Consider the following 20128-nt stretch of genomic DNA (forward strand, 5'->3'; position numbering starts at 1 on the left):
AGACCAAAGGGGGTTTCTGGACTCGCCCTGCACAGGGGTCCTACAGCAACTCGGCCTCACTGTTCTGGACCCTGATGCCCATCCAGAGGCTTACCCTGGATGTAAGTCCTGGCTCTACTCCTCATGAGCCCAGGGTCCCAGTGCAAATCCCCACATTGCTCCTTACATAAAACGGGCAAGCATGATGCCCCCCTCTATTCCCTCGGTGTTTTCTAGGTGCAGGTCACAAAAACACGAGTGGGTCAGGACACTGAGCCAGCACGAGGGGAAAAAGTGATCAAGCCTGAGCTCACAGTAGGACGAATGCTATTCCTTAACCTTCTGTGTTGGTCTAAAACACACGTGGGCTGTGGGGTACTCTGTGTCTTCTCCGTAGGTCTCAGGTGCTAAGACTGATGCGGCTCAGAGATGAAAAGGCTTCCTCAACTGGAAAGTGACACACTCATGACTCATGATGTCTGATGGGGAAAGAGCAGGAGTAGAATCTGGGGGAGCGATGAACTCAACCGCACAGACAGGATGAGGGTCAGCGCTGCTGCTGGAAGGTGGGAGCACAGACAGCAACAGAGCTGGCAGCCTGGGGACCAGGAGCCTAGAGGAGCAGGCTGGAGCAACATGGGAAAGCAAAAAAAAAAAAAAAAAAAACCTAAGCAGGCTCCTTGGGAATCTGTACAAAGGACCCCCTGTTCTCCCAGGGAGGCAGCATGAGGGGGCTCCAGGGTGGCAGAGCAGCATCTGGCAGGGAGGCCCTGCAGGAGACGGTTTTTAAAACAGAGATCCCCAGATCCCTGACACTCACTGTCCTGCAGGGCTCGCAGCCCAGGTGTGCTGGATAAACACAGGTTCCCCTGGCAATGGGGCAAAACACAAGCTTGAGTCTGTTTTCTCTCCCCAGAACTCTAGCCCACAAGTTCCCACTGACCCTCCAGGCTGATGGCGGTGTAGACAAGGTTTCTGTCCTTTTAGAACTTGCCTGGCCATGCTCAGGAAGTGACCCCCCTCTGGGGCCCATGCAGCTGCTGGCTCACCACCTCTGCAGGGGAGGCCCCTTGCTCATGGGGATACTGTGCTGGAGGCCCACAGGCAGCTCCTGACTGCCCTGCAGCTCCGTGGGTGGGCCTTGTGGGAGGAAACTGGCTCCTTCCTGTTTCGCCCACTCCACCCCAAACTCGGTGAGAAGCAAAGTTAACTAATGTTCCCAAAGTGGGCATCCCACTGCCTAGCTGGAAGGGTCACTGTCCCAGAGCAAAGGTGCATAGCCAGCGTGCACACGGGCATGCTGAGGATGCGTGCATACCCAGGGCTCTGCTGCTTTGCTGCCTTGCACGCTGGGGGCAAGAGAGCGCACTGGGGAGCGTGGTCTTGGTCTTGGGGCCTCCGTGTGCACCTGCTACAGAAGCAGAAGTGGCAGCCGTGCTGGTGCAGCTGTGACTCATCCCGTGTGGGACAGATGCTCCTGCCGGCACTGAGGGCTCTCGCCCCCCGCAGGCCGCCACAGCAGCCAGCCCTCCTGCGTCTGCCTGGACTCATGTAGTCCCAGGGGGCTACCTGGTCCCTGTGCCCAGGCAGGGACTTAGCTGTGGTGGGAGGGGAGCCTGGGGCAATAGAGAGAAGGCCCCGGGGGGCTTTAGGGGATAACTGGAGACCCCTTCTGATCCCCTGACAAGCACTGGTGACCCTGCAGGCATGCTCAGCCCCGGGCAGGGGTGTTTGGCCTTTTGGGACCGCCCATCAGGGGCCACGTCCCTTCCCTGTCCCTGCCTCGCTGCAATGCAGAGGGAGGCCTGAGCTCCCGAGGCCTGAGCAGCCCACTCTCGGCGACTCTGCTCTGCTCTGCACACCCTGAGCCAGCATGCACCGTCCCCACCTCATGTCACAGAGTGCCCTCAGCCACAGTCCTGTCCAGGCACAACCGCCCCAAAGATCCTGGTCCATCCACAGAGGCACCAGTGCTGTGCGCCAGAGAGGCTACTTGGGTGGGCTCTGGGGTCGAACCTCAGCTCTGCCTTTGCCAACCCTGTGACCTTTACCACTTCATTTTCAACCAGCCTCAGTTTCCTCATCTGTAAGTGGGACTTAACACTTTCCTAAGAGGAAAGGTGAGAATGTGGGTGAAATGCCTGGCAGTCAGACCCTGCGCAGCTGCCCTTTCTCTCCCTTCAACTCTCCCGGCCAGCCATGTGCAGGTACCCATATTTGTTCAAGGATACACTGAAAGTGCTTAGAAGTTTTACAAATATGCTATTGATGAGAGGGGCTGTTACCATTCCTCTTGGTCAACTAAAAAGAATGTTTTCCAAGCCTTTGAGGCTTACCTTGGTATTCTCCTGCCTTCCCATCTCTAGCTAGTGAACTCCTACTTATACTTCAAAGCCCAGCCTGCGTACTTCCTTTCATGACTTTCCTAAGTAAAACCAAGGGCATGTTCCTCTCTTCCCTCAACCTTTTTGCATACATTTTATGGAGAGCTCTTCCCACTACAGTTATAGGAGACGGCTTACATGTCTGCACGAGCTCCATGGCACCCAGGGAGATTTGCTGGATGTGAGAAAATGAGGTAGGCCTGGGGCGAGGAGTGATGGACCCGGGCCGCTGGGTACTCCCAGTGCCAGTGTCTGCACAGACATTCATGGAAGGCGGGGAGGCTTGCGCTTGTAGCTGCTGCTTTATTTGGGAGAAATAACCAATTCTCATGAAGGGTCTTGTCAGAGCCTAATTAATTTCCCTGATCGGGCTGCGTTGGCCCTGGCTCCGCGCAAGGCTGTAGCGTTGCTGCTAATGAAGCGCCAAGCCGGTGAAGGGCCTGCGCTCCTGGTCTCTCTAATTTAGGGGAAGCATTAACATGTTCTCCATCATCACAGTTACTGGGGCCTCCTTCCTCCCCTCCCTGCGGGGAACGCGGGAGGCTTCCACAGGAAGGAGGAACAGAAAAGACCTTTGCGTCTTAGCAATCTGGAGCAGGTGGGGCAGGAGTTAGGGGTCTTCCAATTCTTTCTGTGCTTCTCTTTGAAAAAAGGAAATTTTCTGGGGGCAAGAAGGGCCTCATGTAAGCTGAGCTGAGCTGCAGCTATGCAAAACAGAGCAAGAAGCGGCAGCTGAGACGGTAGGGATGTGACCAAAGTGAGGGGAGAGCGGGGCTGGTTTTGACTGACCCATCTCTGTGGGTTGACCAAGAATGAGCAATCAGGGCCAAATGGCACCAGGCCAAGGATCAGGACAATAATGACTAATCTGTGGGGCTCCAGTGTGCCAGGGTTGGCCACAAGCATGGACTTCCAGCCCCTGATGCTACTCCCCTTCTATGGATGAGAAAGCTGAGGCACAGAGAGGTTAAGTAACTACCCAAAGTCACCCAGCTAGAAGACAGCAGAGCTGAAACCCAAGGCCCAGGAGGCTGGCTCCAGGGCCTGTTCCCACCTGCTACCCTCAGGGGACCCCTCCTCTGAGTGTCAAATCCCACACCTGGAACATGGGTGGCACCCTTTGATCTTGGAATCTTCCCCAGTTCCAGCTAGCTTTAATTGTAATCAAATTAACAGCATAAACAAGATTTATTAGGCTTTTAATTACCTTTGCAACACTGATTTGCATATGGACAATGTGCTAATCACAAATGACTTTCTTAACCACTCATTAAGAATCCAGGGGAGGAAGGCAGAAATAGTTGTTGGCATCAGGTCTGGGTCAGTGCAGGGACACAGAAGGTGTCCTAGTGCCCGCCAGTGTCTGGAACCTCACAGGACCACAAGGCACCCCCTGGCCTCTCCTTCCTCTGCCACATACGGTGTCCAGTAGCATGGACAAAGTGGGCTCCTCAAGACTTTCACAGTGTCCACATTCCTGTGGCCACTCTCAGAAACTGCCATAGGGCTACGGTAGCCCGAGCTGTCCCTGGCATCTCACTCATAGTGCTGAGTGTCCTCGTGTCCCCATAGGAACTATGGGACTCAGCTAGGCCAAGCACCTCGCGTGCAGCCACCACCCTGGGAGGGAGAACAAGCCGGGACTCGCAGCCTCACCCAGTGGCACAAAATGGACATGACTGTGGCAGTTGAGCCACAGGAATCCTGCAGTCACCAGGGACCTTCGAGGGCTTGGGGGCAGGAGGGGACGGACGTCAAGCTTCCAGGCTCCTTGGCCCCGCCCCTCTGCTTGTCCTCGGACCTGAGTCTTCAAACAGCCAGACCCCTCTGAGCAGCACGTCCAGAGCATCCCAGAGCCCAGCTCTCCCTGGCCCAGCGTCTGTCTCCTTAACATAAAGGCACAGAAGCCACCTTCCTCCAGGTCGCTAAGGTCATGGCTGATGGGTTCTGTTTTCCAACTCTGAAAGCTCTCAGTCTTCTCTCCCATTTCCTTCCCCTTCACGTTTAGGAAATTACATATGGGGCCTTAAAAGGTGAAGGGCTGTGCTGGGGTTCCCCTGGAAAAAAGTGATTTCTCCCTTGGGACATTCAGGAAGGTCACAAGGAGAGACGTGGCTAACTTGACCTGCGTCTTCAAACAGCCAGACCCCAGAACAGGATGCTGGCCCTTGTTCAACTAATGACACATCTTCTTCCAAATTATTACTCCCAAATGAGTAATAGGTGGATTGGATCAGAACAGTAGGTGACCCTCTTCCAAAAAGACCCCCTTGATCAGGCTAATAACTAGATACCACTGACCTTGATCTACGAGTAGCAGGGTGACAGTGGTGTGCAGAACCCTGCTCTGCTCCTTACTGGCTGTGTGCTCTTGGGCAAGTCTACCTTCCCACTCTAGGTCCAGTTGCCCTCTCAGTTCTGCCACTCAGAAAGGGGGAGGGCATTATCCAGAAAGCCCACCATCTTGCTGGTTATTCCATGGGACTGGTTGGTTACCCATCGATACTTAGCAAGACTTCTGGCCCACGGGGCTCTCCTTTCTCTGCAAGACCATCTGGGTCTGCAGAATAAACGCCAGCATGGTCTTTGAGCTCCCAGACCACCTGCTTGGCACTATCTGTCATTTGGCTGGACCTCTAGGGAGCCAGACTTGAAGTGGTGGCAGAGGAACAGGGCCCGGGATGCTGGCTGGTGGCTCTTTGGCTCATGGCACTTCTTGGCAGGGCCAGTGTGAATTCATAGAATGCATGTGCCTACGCCCAATCCAAGTCCTTGACAGTTAAGATCCCTGTCCTCTGAGCAGCCTCCTGACACTCGGCCCTGCTCACCTTTCTCCTTTTGAACCCAAAGTCACTTAACCCTAACCCTGCCTGGATCCAGTGTCCAGATTGCCCTGTGAGCCTTCCTTCCCTGGCTGGCTATCTGGAGCAGAGACACTCATCATTTCCATTTGGGATGGAACAATCACATGCCTGAGCTTAAGTGACAAGTAGACCTGCAAAGGGCTGGCTGTGGTCTAGATCTGTAGCCTGATTATGGTCAAGCAGGTCTGAGGCGGGTCTCTAGTGGAAGACAAGGGGGCTCATGCTCATCATCAGCATCCACTTTGCTGAAATGACTTGGAGGAGAGAGGGTTGGGAAGGAGAGGATACCTGGACTGATGGGTGCAGTGATTCTGGAGGGATGGCTGGCCCAGAATCCTGAGCTAAGGCATCACAAAGGCATTTACCAAATAAGCTGCTTTGGTTACTATTCAGCCACTGCCTGTGCTCAGAGGCTGGCCCCAGACACGACCTGCAGAAGCTGGAGCTGGAGCAGGGATCGGAACACAGGAGGCAGTGGTTTTTCAGCCAAGGGTGATGCACTGCTCTCCAAAATGTGTGAGGGTGCTTTTTGCTTGGTGGGGAGGGGTCAGTCATGAGAAGACTCAAGCAGACAGTGACCAAGGGAAATGCCCTGCGAAATCCTGCACCACAGAAAATTCCCCTGGCCAAATGCCAACCCGGCCGCGCCGAGCAACACTGCCACAGAAGGGAGGCAGCAGCAGTTGTCAGTGTCCGGGTCCAGAGTCTAGCAAGGCAGTGACCCTGGGTGGTGGTGGGCTTGCTGTGGTACAAGATGCCCCTGACCGAGGCAGGGCACCACATGTCAGGGAGATCCTGCCCAGGCAGGGACTGGACTTGATGAGCACTAAGGTCCTTTCTGGTTCTGAGAGTCAACAAGCCTTTAATTTGATTTATAAAGCATGGTTGACACTCGAGTCCCCAGCAGTGCCTCTGTGGTGCAACCCAGGTCTGCCTGCAGCGTGCTCTGGGCTGTGAGTTCCTCGTTCAGGCTGGATAATGAGAGCAGAGCTCTGACTGCAAATGCCCCTCCCGGTCATTAGCAGGGACCCGCACAGGGAGTGCAGACAGCATGACAGGCTCCGTTGTTCCAGGGTCAGCCTGCAGAGTGCTGGAGAGAGCATCCCAGCTCAGCAAGGGACTCTCGAGATAATTAACTGAGGGAATTGCCAGGCTTGGCCACGTGCTCTTCTGAGGCTGGCGCAGGGCGGAATGGCCAGTTCTTTAGTGCCTGGAGGCCTCCAGCAAGCCTGCTCCTGCCTATGACCCCAGACTTCCGGCAGACCCAGCCCAGACTCACTTGGCTGCAAGGTGATTGACCTGAGCTGCTTCTGTCCCCCCCTGGGGCAGGACCACCAGCCCTGTGACCTTCCTGAGACTTTGTATGCTCCAATTTTTTTCTGTCTTCCCAAGACCCTGAGTTCAGGACTTTTAAGATTCCTGCAGAAGTCCAGAATCTACAAAGAAAGAGCCCCATGCAGGAACAGGGCAGTGGGGCTGGGGAAACCTAGTGTCCTCGACCTGTTCTGATGGGGGAAAAATGTGCTCACCAAGAGGATTCAAAACCCAACTGTATCTTTGCAGACAGGGCATCTTTTCTGTGTCAGAGGTCCCTTCCCAGTCCTTATGCTTGAGGGGTGTTTCTAAGGAGACCAGGGCACCCACCCGGGCAGCCTGGCCCCGCCCCCTGGTGGCCTGTGCCCGCTCACCTGTGCGACAGAGTGGGTTTCATGGAGCTCATGGAGTTGAGGGGGGGCTGCATGGGGAGTTTCCCGGGGGGGTCGCTCTGACGGCTCTTCTGATGTCGGAGCAGCAGCAGGCGGCCAAGCTCCTCACACCAGGAGGACAGCAGGGCTGCAAGGAAGGACAGGATGGTCAGTGGGCACCTGGCGGTCATGCCCTGCCACACTTGGTCCCCCCCTCACCCTCCCCGGACCGGGTGGTGTTGATGCCAACTTTGCTCCTGGATTCAAGGGACACCAGGAGACTCACTAAGTCATCTTGGGAAGCCTCAGCGTTCTCAACTGTAAAATGGGACTAGCACCTCTGAAGGAGGATTCAAACGCACCTGTTGCCAAGAGTGGATTGGAGGAGGGTTTTAATGGCCACCACACAGAGTGGTATCAGTCAGGGCAAGAGATGGAGGAGAGGGTCTAGACACTGAAGAGGAGGGCACAGACGAACCAAGGTAGGGACAAGGGATTAGAGGGCCTGACACACACGACCTGTCGGGGCCTGGGTAGGCACTGCTTGCCACCCCCAGACCTTCAGAGCAGCCCAGCCCTTTACACTTGGAATGGTCAGCTCAACGTGGCTTCTAATCATGGGCATGGTCAAAATTTTTAAGTTTGGACAAAATCCACAGCTTTCTTGGAGCCTGCTGACAAGCCAGGAGTGTTTGCAGGGCTCTCCCTGAAATACCTGCTAAGCACACAAGTGGGTACATGCCTCCTGGTCCCCACACTGCTGGACACAAATGCTTAAGGAGGACAAAGGGTTTCCATAGCAGAGGGTGGTGGGTGCTGAGCAGGAGACGGCCCAGGTGCAGGCACATGCAAGAGCTGTCTGCATCCAGGCCAAGCGGCCTCAACTGCCCTGGGTGCAGGGGAGAGTGCTTTTCTTTCATCCTTCACTGTCTCAGTATGGCCACCAGGGGCCAAAAGCAAGCTCAAGATTAGTGTGTCTCAGCCTGGGCTCCAGGCTGGCTGATCCTTCCAAAGTGCAGGACGACGGAGCCAAGGTTGGAGGGGGGTCAGGAAGCCTGGGCTCTGTCACCACCTCTCTGCATGACTCTAAGCCACTCACAGACCCTCTCTGGACCTCAGTTTGCTTGGAGGGAAAGAGGGGCAATATCTCTTGCCCTGCCTTCCTCCCCCGGCTGTGGGAAGGGGCAGGTGGAAGAACCCAGATAGTGTAGCCCAGGGAGACCCCTCCTCAGCAGATGCCCCACTCCTGCTCCAAGCACTTCAGCCACAATGACCTCAGGGGTCGGGAGGCAGCTGACCTGTCAGAGGGCTCTGCTTAGCCATTTGGCTGGGTGCAAAGCCTATTCCCTCACTTCAAGGGTCACCCATCTGGACACCATATGACACTCTCCTGCGTCCTTTACTCCCATCTGCCCATACAATCCAGGACATTCCCTTTTATTGTTCCCATTCTACAGACGGAGCCTCAAGCAGGTTAAGTCACTAGTAACCAGAGCTGGAGAGTGGCAGAGACAAGCGATGGTGCCCCTGCTCCTGGCAGAGGCCTGTCATAAGGGAAAACCCCAGGTGGTCTCCTGGCTCCTCTGATTTCATAAGGAACCTTCGAGTCACCCCCACAGCATGCTCCACTGGTATTGGGGGAAGGTGACAAAATACGCAGTGACCAGGAGTGGCTAGGCACTTCACACAGAGTCCCCATGAGTGTAAGCCCCAAGAGGTCTTGCCAGGGCCACTGGGTACATCTGCTTGGCTCACGTGGGGAAGAAAGATGGCCATCCCAAGAAGGCAAGTGGGGGCTGCAATCCCAAGAGGGCACCTGGCTGCCTGGGGGGTGGGCCATGGATGGTCTGAGTCTTAAGAGATGTGTCCTGTCCCTCTCTGAGGGGTCACCTTGCTGCCAAAGAGGGAGGAGGGTGTCAGAGAGGAGACACCCCCCCCTCACCCCGACCCTGTGTGTCTTCCCAGGAACTGGCCAAGGTTCCTGCAGTGGGTGCCCAGCATACATCTGCTGCCGCTGGAGGGCGGGCGGCCGGCCTGCCTATTCAGAGAGGCTGGAACAAACAGAAACGTGTTTCCAGATCGCCCCATTCTTCTCCCAGGCCCCTAGTAACCGCTTCTTGTGTGGGGGCACTGGGCATCTGGAAACTCATTTGCACGCCAAGCACGAGGCCCGCCCGATCACAGCCGTGGGGACCGCTCGGCTGCCACACAAAGGACAGCTGCAGACGGTGCCGCCTGCTGCCCGCCCCTCCCCTCCCAGCCCTCGCTCCTCCTGGGTGTCAGCCACGCCATGCGCCATGGGGGACGCAGGGCTTTCCTTCAATGCCACAGGCTGCCCCCTGCTTGCTCAAGGACAGCCCTCGTCTTCCCATTCCTAGTGAAGTGGTTTTCTGTTAAGGAATAAAGGAAGGACTGCTTTGTGGCAGGGCTTGGCCGCGACCTCGCGTGGGGGAAGGCTGCATTCCTGCAAGGGAGAGGGGAAGGCGGTGCTGGCGACGGAGGCACAGGCCCTGGCCCCGCTGGGTGGCTGGCTGGCAGAGGCTGTGCCCGCACCCACCTTCTGCAGCTCCACTCACGGCGGGCGGGCAGGCGGACGCGGTGCATGTTCTCATTATGGCACAAACCAACGTGAGTCTTTAGGAGGCAAATACCAGCTGATGACAACACACAGGAATTTATGGCCAAAAAAGGAGCCTGGTCCCTGTCAGAGGACCAGGCGGCCCGACAGGGCCAGACAGAGGCTGGCGGGGGATTACGCAAGGACAGGGTGACACGGGTCAGGCAGGGTTCTGTGTGTGCCTGGATCTCAGGTCACGCACACATCTGATCTGGGAAAGGCCATCTGCTGCAGCGAGGCAGGTCTGGCCTCCACACCTGCTGGACGTGCCTTTGTCCTGTGCCCTGGCTGGGTGTGGTACAAATAGCCCGAGGATGGGTGACAGCCCAGGAAGGTCAGGTGTGGTGTGCCAGAGTGCCTGGCAACAGGGCAGTCTCAGTCCTAACCAGCACAGCTGCCCCTTGCCTTGTCCTGAGAGTCCCACTCTCCAGTGATAAGAAGGCTGTCCCCAAGTCCCCCTTTACACATTAAAACAGCAGCTAGGATCACACGTCCCTTCCCCTTTTACAAAGTGCAGCTTGCCTGCTCCAGGGCAGCCCTGGGTAGCAGGTGTGACTGCCTCTCCTGTTGACAGAGGTGGGTGGCTTCCTGTTGATGCACCTGTGGCCAGATGTGTACATGCTACCTGCACAGCTGACAACAGAGGCCACTGTGACCCAAGGCCACCCTCAAGAGCTGAGCATGTCTAAGGCGAGATACCCCAAAGCTGACCGGACACTTGGAAGTGCTCTCTGGCCTTCCCGTGCTCCCTTCTGGCCACCTCCCAATCTGGGGTGTTGGCAAGGGGAGGACCTTCTGCCCAGTCGAAACTGGGAATCAGAGGTCAGCCACAGCCAGGGGGCAGGTGGCAGGGGAGGCCTGTGGAGCTGGCCATGAGATGAGCCAGAATTCCCCACCCAGGGCTGCTCCCTCGCTCCATTAGGACCTGAGAGAAATCTCCTTTGCCACCTCCCGTGGGGCAGGCCTCACACAAGAGCTGAGCTGGGCGGGGGCACCTGGGGTTCTGGGCTCCTCCTCAAGCCCCATCTGTCATCCTCACCAGCCCGTTCAGGGCCATTGGGGGCCCTTCCAGCTGACCCATAATGTCCACAGAGGGGGCTGGGGAAGCAGTAGGGTCACCTGAGACCCCAGCTGCCAGGTTTGAGCCTCAACCACATTTCCAAACATTCCCGGAACTTCTTGGCATACAGTGCACAACACACACAACCTAACCCGTCTAAAATGATCCCTCATCCCTCCTACCTGGCACCGTTATCACCAGGCTCCCAGCACTCCATTCCATTCCCATCTTAGGTACCAAGGCATTCGATCACCCACCCAGCATCCATTCCACAGCTTCTGAGCATCTACTGTGTGTCGGAGCTGCCATGGGGAAGGGGACCAGGTCAGTACCCCTGGCTGAAACCCTGCATAGCTCCCACCACAAAGTCCAAGCCACTCAGGACAATGTCCCAAGTCCAGCACTCTCATCTCTCCTCACGGAGGAGGCAGCTGCCACACTCTGGCTCAGGACAAGGAACCCCAAGAATCTGGGATCAAAATCCAGTTCTACCCTCACAGCCATGTGACCTTGGGCAAATGACAGAATCTCTCTGGGCCTCAGTTTCTTTACTTGTCAAATGGGCATAATACAAATGTTTACTCCTTAGGATTATTGTGATTCTCCCAAGACACTGATACCTGTATAGTGTTTAAAAGAGCATCTGGCCTGTAGGAGGTGTGGGGTCTGTGTTGGCACCGTGTGTGGTCACAGCACGTAAGACACCTGCAAATGCACTCTGCTCACTGTGGCAGGACAGCACCTCAGAGACGGGAGGTGGTCTCTTGTTCCTCTCTCTCCTATGCCCAGCAGGCTCCAGGGCCACCTCTCTGTGCCAATGCCACCACCTCCCCACATGCCAGTCCCACGAGACATGATAAAATTTCCCACCTCTTGGCTGCTGCCTAGAAAATACTTCATCGCTTCCTCCGGGAAGCCATCGACCCCTCTCCTGGGTGTGACGTGGGCCAGGCACCCACGGGAGAGGCTGGAAAGGCTTCCTGGAGGAGACTCCATCAGAAATGAGCCATGATGAGATGCAGTGTAGTCTAGGCAGAAGCCAAGAGGAAGGAAGGCGCTTCTGCTCCCCTGGGGTCCCCCACAGTCCTGTCCAAGTGCTTTACCTAAAGTGGCAGCATACTGGCTGGTCCAGGCTGTGTGCTGTGGAAATGGGAAGGAAAGCACGTGGGGACGGAGGACCAGGGGGGTTTAGGAAGCAGGTCTGAGTGCAGGCACTAAGGAAGATCCAAGCTCCGACACCTGTCCCCGAGACCTTCCAGCAGCGCCCCTTGCAGCCAAGAGCCACCACAATGTCATTTAGGGAAAAGCAGCAGGGAACTAGGTAAGGGTGAGGCGGACCTGGACGGAGCCCCAGGGTGCTGGAGTCTTGGCTGCCCAGGCATGTCCTCCCCGGGGGGCCGAGACAGGCCTGTATTTGCCTCACCAGCATTTCCCAGCAGAGTGGGGGTCAAAGCCAGGTTGACCAAAGAGAGGAGGCAGAAGGCAGAAGCTGCAGTGCCCCAACTTGAGACTCGCGGGGACACTAGGTGGGGAGGGGGGAGCTGCGCTGTTTCCAGAGCCACGGAGACCGGCCTTTGATGGTGGCTGGTGAGGGGCTGTGGTGGAGGGGAGAAACAGGCTGGCTCTGGCCCCTACAGGGAGCAGAGAGGCTTGCCCGGGCACAAAGGGAAGGCTGCCCCTCGCCAGGCTGCGCTCCAGCTTGGAAAGGAGCAAGAAATCAGGGCGGCAGCGGCCACAGGGAAAGAGGTGATCCTGGTGGAGCTGGGCGGGGAGGTGTGGACGGTGAGGGGAGGCCTGGAATGCTCATTCCAGGTAAGATCTGGGAGCAGGAAGGCTGGGAGGGATGAAAGGCAGTCTGAAGGAGGGGACAGGGACCCGGATGTAAGGGCAGAGCAGGCGCTTTATCCAATGCTGCAGCCCCGGGAACCACACGCCAAACGAAACAAAGGCGGATTGAGTATCAAAGCATGTGTCAGCTGCTAAAAGGCTGCCAGAGAACAGAGGAGCTGTGTGTATATTCTGGGGGAGATTCTGAGACCCACGAGACCCCCAGGACAGCACAGAACTCAGACATGCCCAGCAACAGGCCTGCGAGGCCGAGGGCCTCTCATTCTCAAACCATGCCCAAGGGGAAGGCAAGGGCAAAGAGTCGGGCAGAGGAACGGGGGGGGGGGGGGAACCTTGGGAGAATGCAAGTGGGGCTCACCATTCCAACAAAATACCAGTGAGGCATTTTTAGATACTTCTGTAGCATCCACTTACTAAGACCACCAGAGACACTCTGACTCAAGGGAAGAGGGTGAGTGGTCCTGTTCCCCTGCGGGAAGCTGGGGGGGGGCATTGTGTGATGAGTAGGGACAGGAGAGCTGGGCCCCTCTCTCCTTCCCCTTACCTTGAAGACATGTTCCTGATCCCACATCCTCTGGAATCCCAGGAGCACCTCTAGACACCTCTGGAAGACATGCCCTGCCCCATGCCCCCCACTGTCATCACCTGCATTTGGATCGTCTTTGCAGCCGCTCCTTTACTCCTTGACTACTCCAAGCCAACAACCTCTAGCATCCTTGACGGTTCTCTCTGAATTATGCCAAGAGCGTCCTATCATTTGTCTCAGTCGAGAGATCTGCCTCCTGCCAACCCCCCCTCCACTTGGCTGTCAGAGGAATTTTTCCCACACATGCATTCTGGCCATCTCGGGCAGATGGGAGATGATCAATGGACACAGATGTGAATCACAGCCTGGCTGGCCAGGGGAAGGCATGGGGTGCCATGGCATGGGCATGTGCCCCCAAGGGTCACAACAGGGTTGAAGAGGCTGGCTTCTGCAACCCCAGCACGGGGTTTAGCACATGCTCTGCAGCCAACACATGACTATCAGGTTGCTGTGAGTCACACACAGAAATCATCCAGCATGCAGGGGCACAGAGATGGTCACACACAGAGCCCTGCCTCTGGGACCCAAAGGTGGGGGCAGTGCCCACGACCTAGTGCCCTGCGCATTTTTAAACTTGTCAGCAGCTCATCATTCCTGGGGGATACCCAGCCCTAAGGGCAAGAGCCTCAAATGCAATCCTGTCAGAATGTGTTCAGAGATCACCAAATAAAACCCACAAAGGAGTCAAGCAACACCTGTCTTGCAGCACACACAGCCAGGCACAGCTGTGCAGGTAACGTGAAATAAAGGGTTTCTGGTAAAAAGGTCCAGACCACACCCTCTGACCCACTCACCTTCTTTCATCTCCCATAAACAGGGTCCTGGGACCTCTGCTGAGGGGATGGGGGTCAGAGCCTGTGCCCAGCACCCTTCCAGACCCTATTCCTGTATGCAGAAAAACGGTGGTGGGGAGAGGCAGGTGTGTGGGGTGGAGGGGACACATGGTTTGAGATGACCCAGGGCTACTCTTTTCATCCTTTCTATAAAATAGAGGAACAATAAGAGGAGTCCTTCCTACTCATTGGTCTGGTAAGAAGAGACCCCAAGATGAAGGATAGATGAGCTTTGTAGCCAGAGATGGCAAAATCTTTTTTTTTTTTTTTTTTGTGTGGTCCTAGAGATTAAACCCAGGGTTATGCTACCACTAAGCTGCCATCTCCAGCCTTCCATGATTTTTTTTTTTTTTTTAATTTTGAGATGAGGTTTCCCTCAGTTGCTGAGACTGGCTTTGAATGCACCATCCTCCTGCCCTGGATTCCCGAGCTGCTGGTACTACAGATGTGTAACACTGAGCCCATCAAGAGAGACGTCTTGAACAAAAGAGTCCCAAGTAGAACCCAGGAAGCTAGAAAATGCTGACTACCACCTACCTTCAGAAGGCAGAATGGCCAAAAACCTAGGCCCTCAAGTTAGATTGCCTGGGTTCAAAACTCATCTACCCACAGAGTAGCTGTGTGACCTTGACATTTTCCTTAAGCTCTCTGGGCTTTGGCTTTCCTTACAAGGATTAAACAAATGCACACACACAATGCTGGTACAATGGCCGACACGCAGAAAGCATTCTATGAGAAGAAACTGTTGCCTGGATGGCGAGGCCCCGATGGGACCACCAGGACACAAAGATAATCCTTCCATATTTCCAGCTGCTCTGCACTTCTGCTTCACAAGGGGCCCTCAAGTGGTCGCCTGAGTTTGCAACTACCTATATTTTGTCAGTGGGGAAATTAAGACCCAAGATGGGTGATCTGAACACCATCACTCCCATAGGACAGCAGGCCTGCCACTAATGCAGGAGGATTCCCTTTCGTACCCCAGCCTGTGACATCATGCCTGAGAGTAGGCACTGGCACATCCCCAGCTTTGTGTCCAAATCTGCTACCACTTCCTGCGTGCCAATGGGCAACTTTCTCCCCTCTCTGGGCTGCATGTAGGAGTGGGTAGGCATGCCCCTCTGATCTTACAATGGGGCCACATCTGTCAGGGCCTGGGTGGGCCTCAACCTTGACGAGGCACGCTCCTCCACCCTACGATTGTGCTGTGGGAGGAGCTGTCCACCCTCACACCTGCAGCACCCTCCTGAGAAGCATGAGGTGGAAGTGGAAGCAACACCTTTCCCCAGGGCCCAGGTTAGCAAAGCGGAGCCAGCAGAGGGGAATGGGGTCAGGGAGATGATACAGGTGAGGTCCCGGAGCGTGAGTCAGCTGGGAGCTCTCTGCAGCCTCAGCTGAGGGGCCAGGACTTCTCCTTGGTTACAGGAAGTGTCCTTCCTTGGGGGCAGTGGGATGGACTTTGGTGGCCCTGACAGCTAACTCCTGGAACCTACAACCAGAGTGGTTTTCCCTGAGGGAAAAATCTTACTATCCTGCAAAACAGGCTGTTCCACCACCATCAGCAGCACATGTTCTGGGTTTCAACTGCTTCTGGGTGTTCTAGATCATTCCTGCCTTCTGCTTCCTGCTCTGTCATCTCCATCACTATGTAGGCAGGAAGGACAAAACTAGGAGAAACCATCTGATGGCCCTTTGGCTTTGAGTCACTGTGACACCCTGCCCACCCCCTTGTCCTTGCATGTACCCAGGCCCCACATGCAAGGGGCTGGTCTGGGGTGCAGGTGGCCCAATGTACAGACACACACAGCTTGTACCCTGAAGCTACCTGCTCCCGCAGCCTTGGTATGTCCTGCCTTCTCGGGTCCTGTGGTCCAGTCCAGGCAAAAGAAGGCCTCAGGCTGTCCCTCCCTCCAGAGCACTCCTTCCTGCTCCCACTCCTCTCCCCAAGGGCTCCTGGGTTGGCAGGAGCTGGAGTCTCGGAGTGTGTGAACTCACCCTGGGAACTGAACTCTGGGGGACCTCGGAGTCTGCAGGTTGACTCCTAAACCGGTTTGGCTATTCCGCACCCAGCGTGGAGGCTGGGCCAGAGGAACAGGATGCAGGGACCAGGAGGATATGCCAGATGGTTCGAGCCTCTCTGTGGGCATCAGGAAAATCCCAACCTGAGAAATTCCCTGCCCACCTCCTGCCACTACCTGGACCTGCCTGGATAAGGCAGGCTCAAGTACAAGGACACCTCAGTTCCAGATCAAGAGCATGTTTTCATCAGAAAGTGAATCCCCCTTTGTTCTTGGGAGTTGTATCTCTGCAAAGCACCCCTGTCAGTGGAGAGCATTGGGCAGGGAGCAGTCGCTGGGGACTGCACCCCTGAGAGGGGCTGGCCTGTCTTTCCCTCACTCCCCAGGCCCTCACAAGCCTGAAGGAGTGGGGCCTAGCCACAACTCCCATCTTGGGGAAATGAGGTAACCTGCCTCAGGGCACACCTGAGTGGGTGGCACTCATACCCTGGGGGTATGTATTTGCCAACTATTGGGGCAAGGATGGGGGAGCTCCAGACCACTTCAGAGGGAAACCAGGTAGTTTCGATAATGAAGCAAGTGTGCGGAGGGCGAGGCCTGAGGAGCACAGTTACAATTCCCCTTTCAGGGCCCTTGGCCACAGGCCTGAGTCCTCCCTTCCCAACAGACTGACGCCAGAGGTGGGGGCGTCAGGGGCTCTGTGCGCTTGCCCTCTCTATTCTGGGAGGAAGTGGGCTCCAACACAACAGATCTCCTAGGCCCTCAAGGAAGCACCAGTGAACATGGGAGTGCTGCTGAGAGCCAAGAGTCCCCCTGCCTCCACTTTACCCCCAAGGACAGCCTGAGCAGACAGGCAGAGGAGAACCCAGGGGTTCAGAGCGGCCACTAGGCAATGAGGTCAGCCTACGCAGGGGGGTGAGGAAGCTCTCCCCAGGCTGGCGGTGGGTCAACAGGCAGTGCCAGTGCATCTGGAGGTGAGACGTGAGCCACACCCGCTGTGCCCGGAGCCCTCCACCCCCAGGAGCCCTGGAGCTGCACGCAGGTCTCATTCCAGCAGGAGCCACCCTGAGAGGCTGTTTTCCATTCTGCACGCACAGCCTCTCCTCTGGGCTAAACACCACTGCCCGTTGCTCGCTCTCAGGGAGCTGGAGGGCTAAGGAGGGGTTACAGGAATCAATTTCTTCCCTGGGTAATTTACTTTTCTGAGGCTTCTCAGCGGGATGCTCGCAGTCTGGCTGAGTCTTCCCCACCAGCATAAAATGGAGAGTTTGGAGGGAGGCCAGGCCTTCCTAAGACCCTACAGAGCCCTGGCTCTCAACATCTCAGCCTTCGAGAATGAAAACAGACCATGACTTTGGGTCCTAGAAGGCCTTGGGGTACACTCCCTCTATTTGCTCTGGGTCCCATGTCTAATCCCAGACCCTTGGCTCTTCCCCAGGGAGCCAGCAGCCAGTGACAACCCCTAAGACCCCTCAAATGATGGTTTCATTCAACCCTATCTAAGCTTATGAAACCAGAGACTCGGTCTTGGGGTCCTGGTGCAGACACTAAAGCCTTGGGAAGCCGCGATCCCAGGGCATCTTTGTTTGACAGTGGAGCCACCTGCACAGCTTCTCAGTCTAAAGAGGGACTGAGGGAGGTATGCCACCGTAACAAGGATCAGAGGCACTGGGTCGAGTTTTACTGGGTGATCCACACCTTCAAGGGCCAAGTTTGGATTCAGGTCATTTGCAAAGGGCACGGCCTCCTATCTCCAGCCATTTGAACCCCTTGCCTCACTCCACGCTTACCTGCTTCTGCTTGCCCTGGCTGAATGACTTGGGTAACTTCTAAATACCTCAGGTTCCTGATGCAAGAAACCCAGAGAATAACCCTTCCTTCCGCTCTGGGCTGGTGAGCCTGAGATTTAAAGCAGATCAAGCCTGGGCCTCCAGGCAGGTAGGCCTTGGAGGTCAAGGCGGGCTTCCTGCCAGCTGTAGGTATTTTATGCTCAGGAGGCATCTGGCACTGGCGCTGCTCTCCAAGCACGGCATGCAGTGGTGGAGACAGTCTCCCCTGACCCCACGCTATGGGAGATGACAACCTTCAAAGCCACTCTCTTTTACCCTCTCATCCAGTGAGCCAGGGGCGGCTTGCATGCTTCACGTTTCCCTATCTGGCTTCCTGGCTGGTGATTTTATGCCTTTTCCAAGAAGCCCCAAGTGTCGATTCCTTATGGGACTAGGAAGACCACTCTTGCTGGCCATCACGACCTCTCCAGGTGCCCAGCAGGTGCTGGCAGATGGATAACCCTGCTGCCTGAAACGCCTGACTGACCTCTGCTCATTCCACTGGGTCCTCCTAAACGAGTGTCCCTGACGCATTTTGGGAAATGTCTGTCCATTTCATAATGCTATCTGCTGTTTTCGTCACAGCTGTCATTTGTTCTAGTCACACACCATTCAAAGAAGACCTGACACAGAGTGTAAAATCACAGTCCACTGGAAGGTAGGGCAGGAATCAGAGAATTTTCTCTTTTATTCTTTGGGAGGCTTCTAAATATTCAGTTGCTTTATTGCAATGAAAATAAGAATGGGTTGCGAGGACTCCGTTTACATCTAGTGCTTCCGGGTTACACCTGTGGCTCAGGGCAGAACACATCTGGGTGATGTTTGGGTAATCCACATCCTGGATGGGGGACTTTCAGGGCAGGACTGAACAATTTGGAGCTCCAGGCCAGGGGTTCTCTGTTGTTATGGTTTATATATGAAACGTCCCCACCCCCCCCAAAGCTCTCGTGTTAATGCAGGAATATTCAGAGGTAAAACAATTGAATTTTAAGAACTGTGACTGAATCAGTCCACCCTTGTTTGAATGACTGGGTGATGACTGTAGGCAGGTGGGGCAAGGCTGGAAGAGATGGGTCCCTGGAGGCATGTCCTGGAAGGACATCTTCTCTGTGACCCATTCCCCCCAACAATCCCCACTTGCAGCCATGAGTGGGGAGCAGCTTCCCTCCAGAACACCCCCCTCCCTGATGTACTGCCTCACCTTGAGCCCAGAGCAAGGGACTGCCCATCTATGGACTAAAACCTCGGGAACCGTGAGCCCCAAATAAAATTTACCTCCTCTAAGTTGTTCTCAGGTAATTTGTTCACAGCAACAAAAACATCCACCTTGCCAAGCATCAGAAGCACTTGGAAGGCTGGTTACAACGCCCCAGTGCTGTGCCCCATCCCCAGTGGGGTTTGGGACGCAGCAGGTCTGGGGTGAAGCTAAAGACCCCGCAGCCTAACCCATTCCTGGGCGATGCTGATGCTGCCAATCCAGGACCTCATTTTGAGAGGCACCACTCTGGACCCGAGGGTGGAAGAGCTCAGAGCCTGGCGAGACAAAGGGCTCCGCTGCTGTGGGATGGGACTAGAGAGCAAAGGGGTCTTTCTCCCCTAGGGTTCCAGAACACTCGAGCCCCACCGTGTGCTCAGCAAATGTTCTCCCAGGCTGCTGCTAACCTCCCCTCGCCTTTGCATTCAAGGCCCTAGAGGTTTGACCCTGGACTCTTTCCCTGGCCTGTGGGAAAGGAGAAAGAACACTGAGCAGGGAGTAGGAAGTGGGTGGAGCCCGGGCTTCATCTTGGATAAGGCCCCAGCCGGCATGTGCACCTGTTTCTTCACCTGTAGGTAAACCTTCCTCACCTAGGATTCTCTAAAGGTGTGATGGGGTAACCTTGACCGTGGCTGCTTCAAGACAGGCCCCGTGTTCTGAGCACTCCACACACACGCACACAATTGTGGTCTAATTAAAGCTCCTACTCTAGGAGGTAGCACTGTTGTCCTTCCCTAGTGGCCCTGGCTCCGCCAGTTGCAGGTATGTCAGCTGCATGCTCCTGAGCCTTCTCTGCCCTGGGGCCCGTGGCACAGAGTGGCTGTAAGGACTGAGTTAGGTCTTGCCGGGTTCAGCATCCCTGCAGGCTCTCAGGAAGCAGCCCCAGGTATGTCAGGGGACAGACGCAGCCTGGACCATCTGCAGCTCAGTCTGGCTCCTGGTTTCTCTTCCAGAGCCGCTGGGGGAGGGAGCGTCATTTGTTTAGGCCTCTGCAGTGTTTAATCACCACGCAGCCCGCCCTCCCTCTTCCCCCTCCAGCGCCTGCTCTCTCCCTGCAGGAAACAGCTCTCTGCCTTCTGCCTCTGATGGAGGCCATGAGAAATTAACACTGCACACACAGAGAGAGGAGAGAGAGAGAAGGAAACACTGGGGCGGAGGGGTCGGGGCTGGAGG

General features: G+C 55.8%; 1 protein-coding gene across 5 annotated transcripts in view; it reads right to left on the reverse strand.

The window, feature by feature from the left end:
* Zmiz1 (zinc finger MIZ-type containing 1) overlaps window positions 1-20128 on the reverse strand; it is a 219394-nt gene that overhangs the window by 27116 nt on the left and 172150 nt on the right. For all 5 annotated transcript variants that reach the window (XM_046419961.2, XM_046419960.2, XM_046419962.2 and 2 more), the window contains one exon: window positions 6916-7060. In XM_046419961.2, the coding sequence (XP_046275917.1) occupies window positions 6916-7060 (145 nt within the window). The remainder of the gene's footprint in view (window positions 1-6915; window positions 7061-20128) is intronic.

The sequence above is a fragment of the Marmota monax genome, unplaced genomic scaffold (genome assembly GCF_021218885.2).
Source record: "Marmota monax isolate L192 unplaced genomic scaffold, Marmota_monax_Labrador192_F-V1.1 WCK01_AAM20220418_F8-fsc00019, whole genome shotgun sequence".
In the NCBI taxonomy this organism is placed as follows: Eukaryota; Metazoa; Chordata; class Mammalia; order Rodentia; family Sciuridae; genus Marmota; species Marmota monax.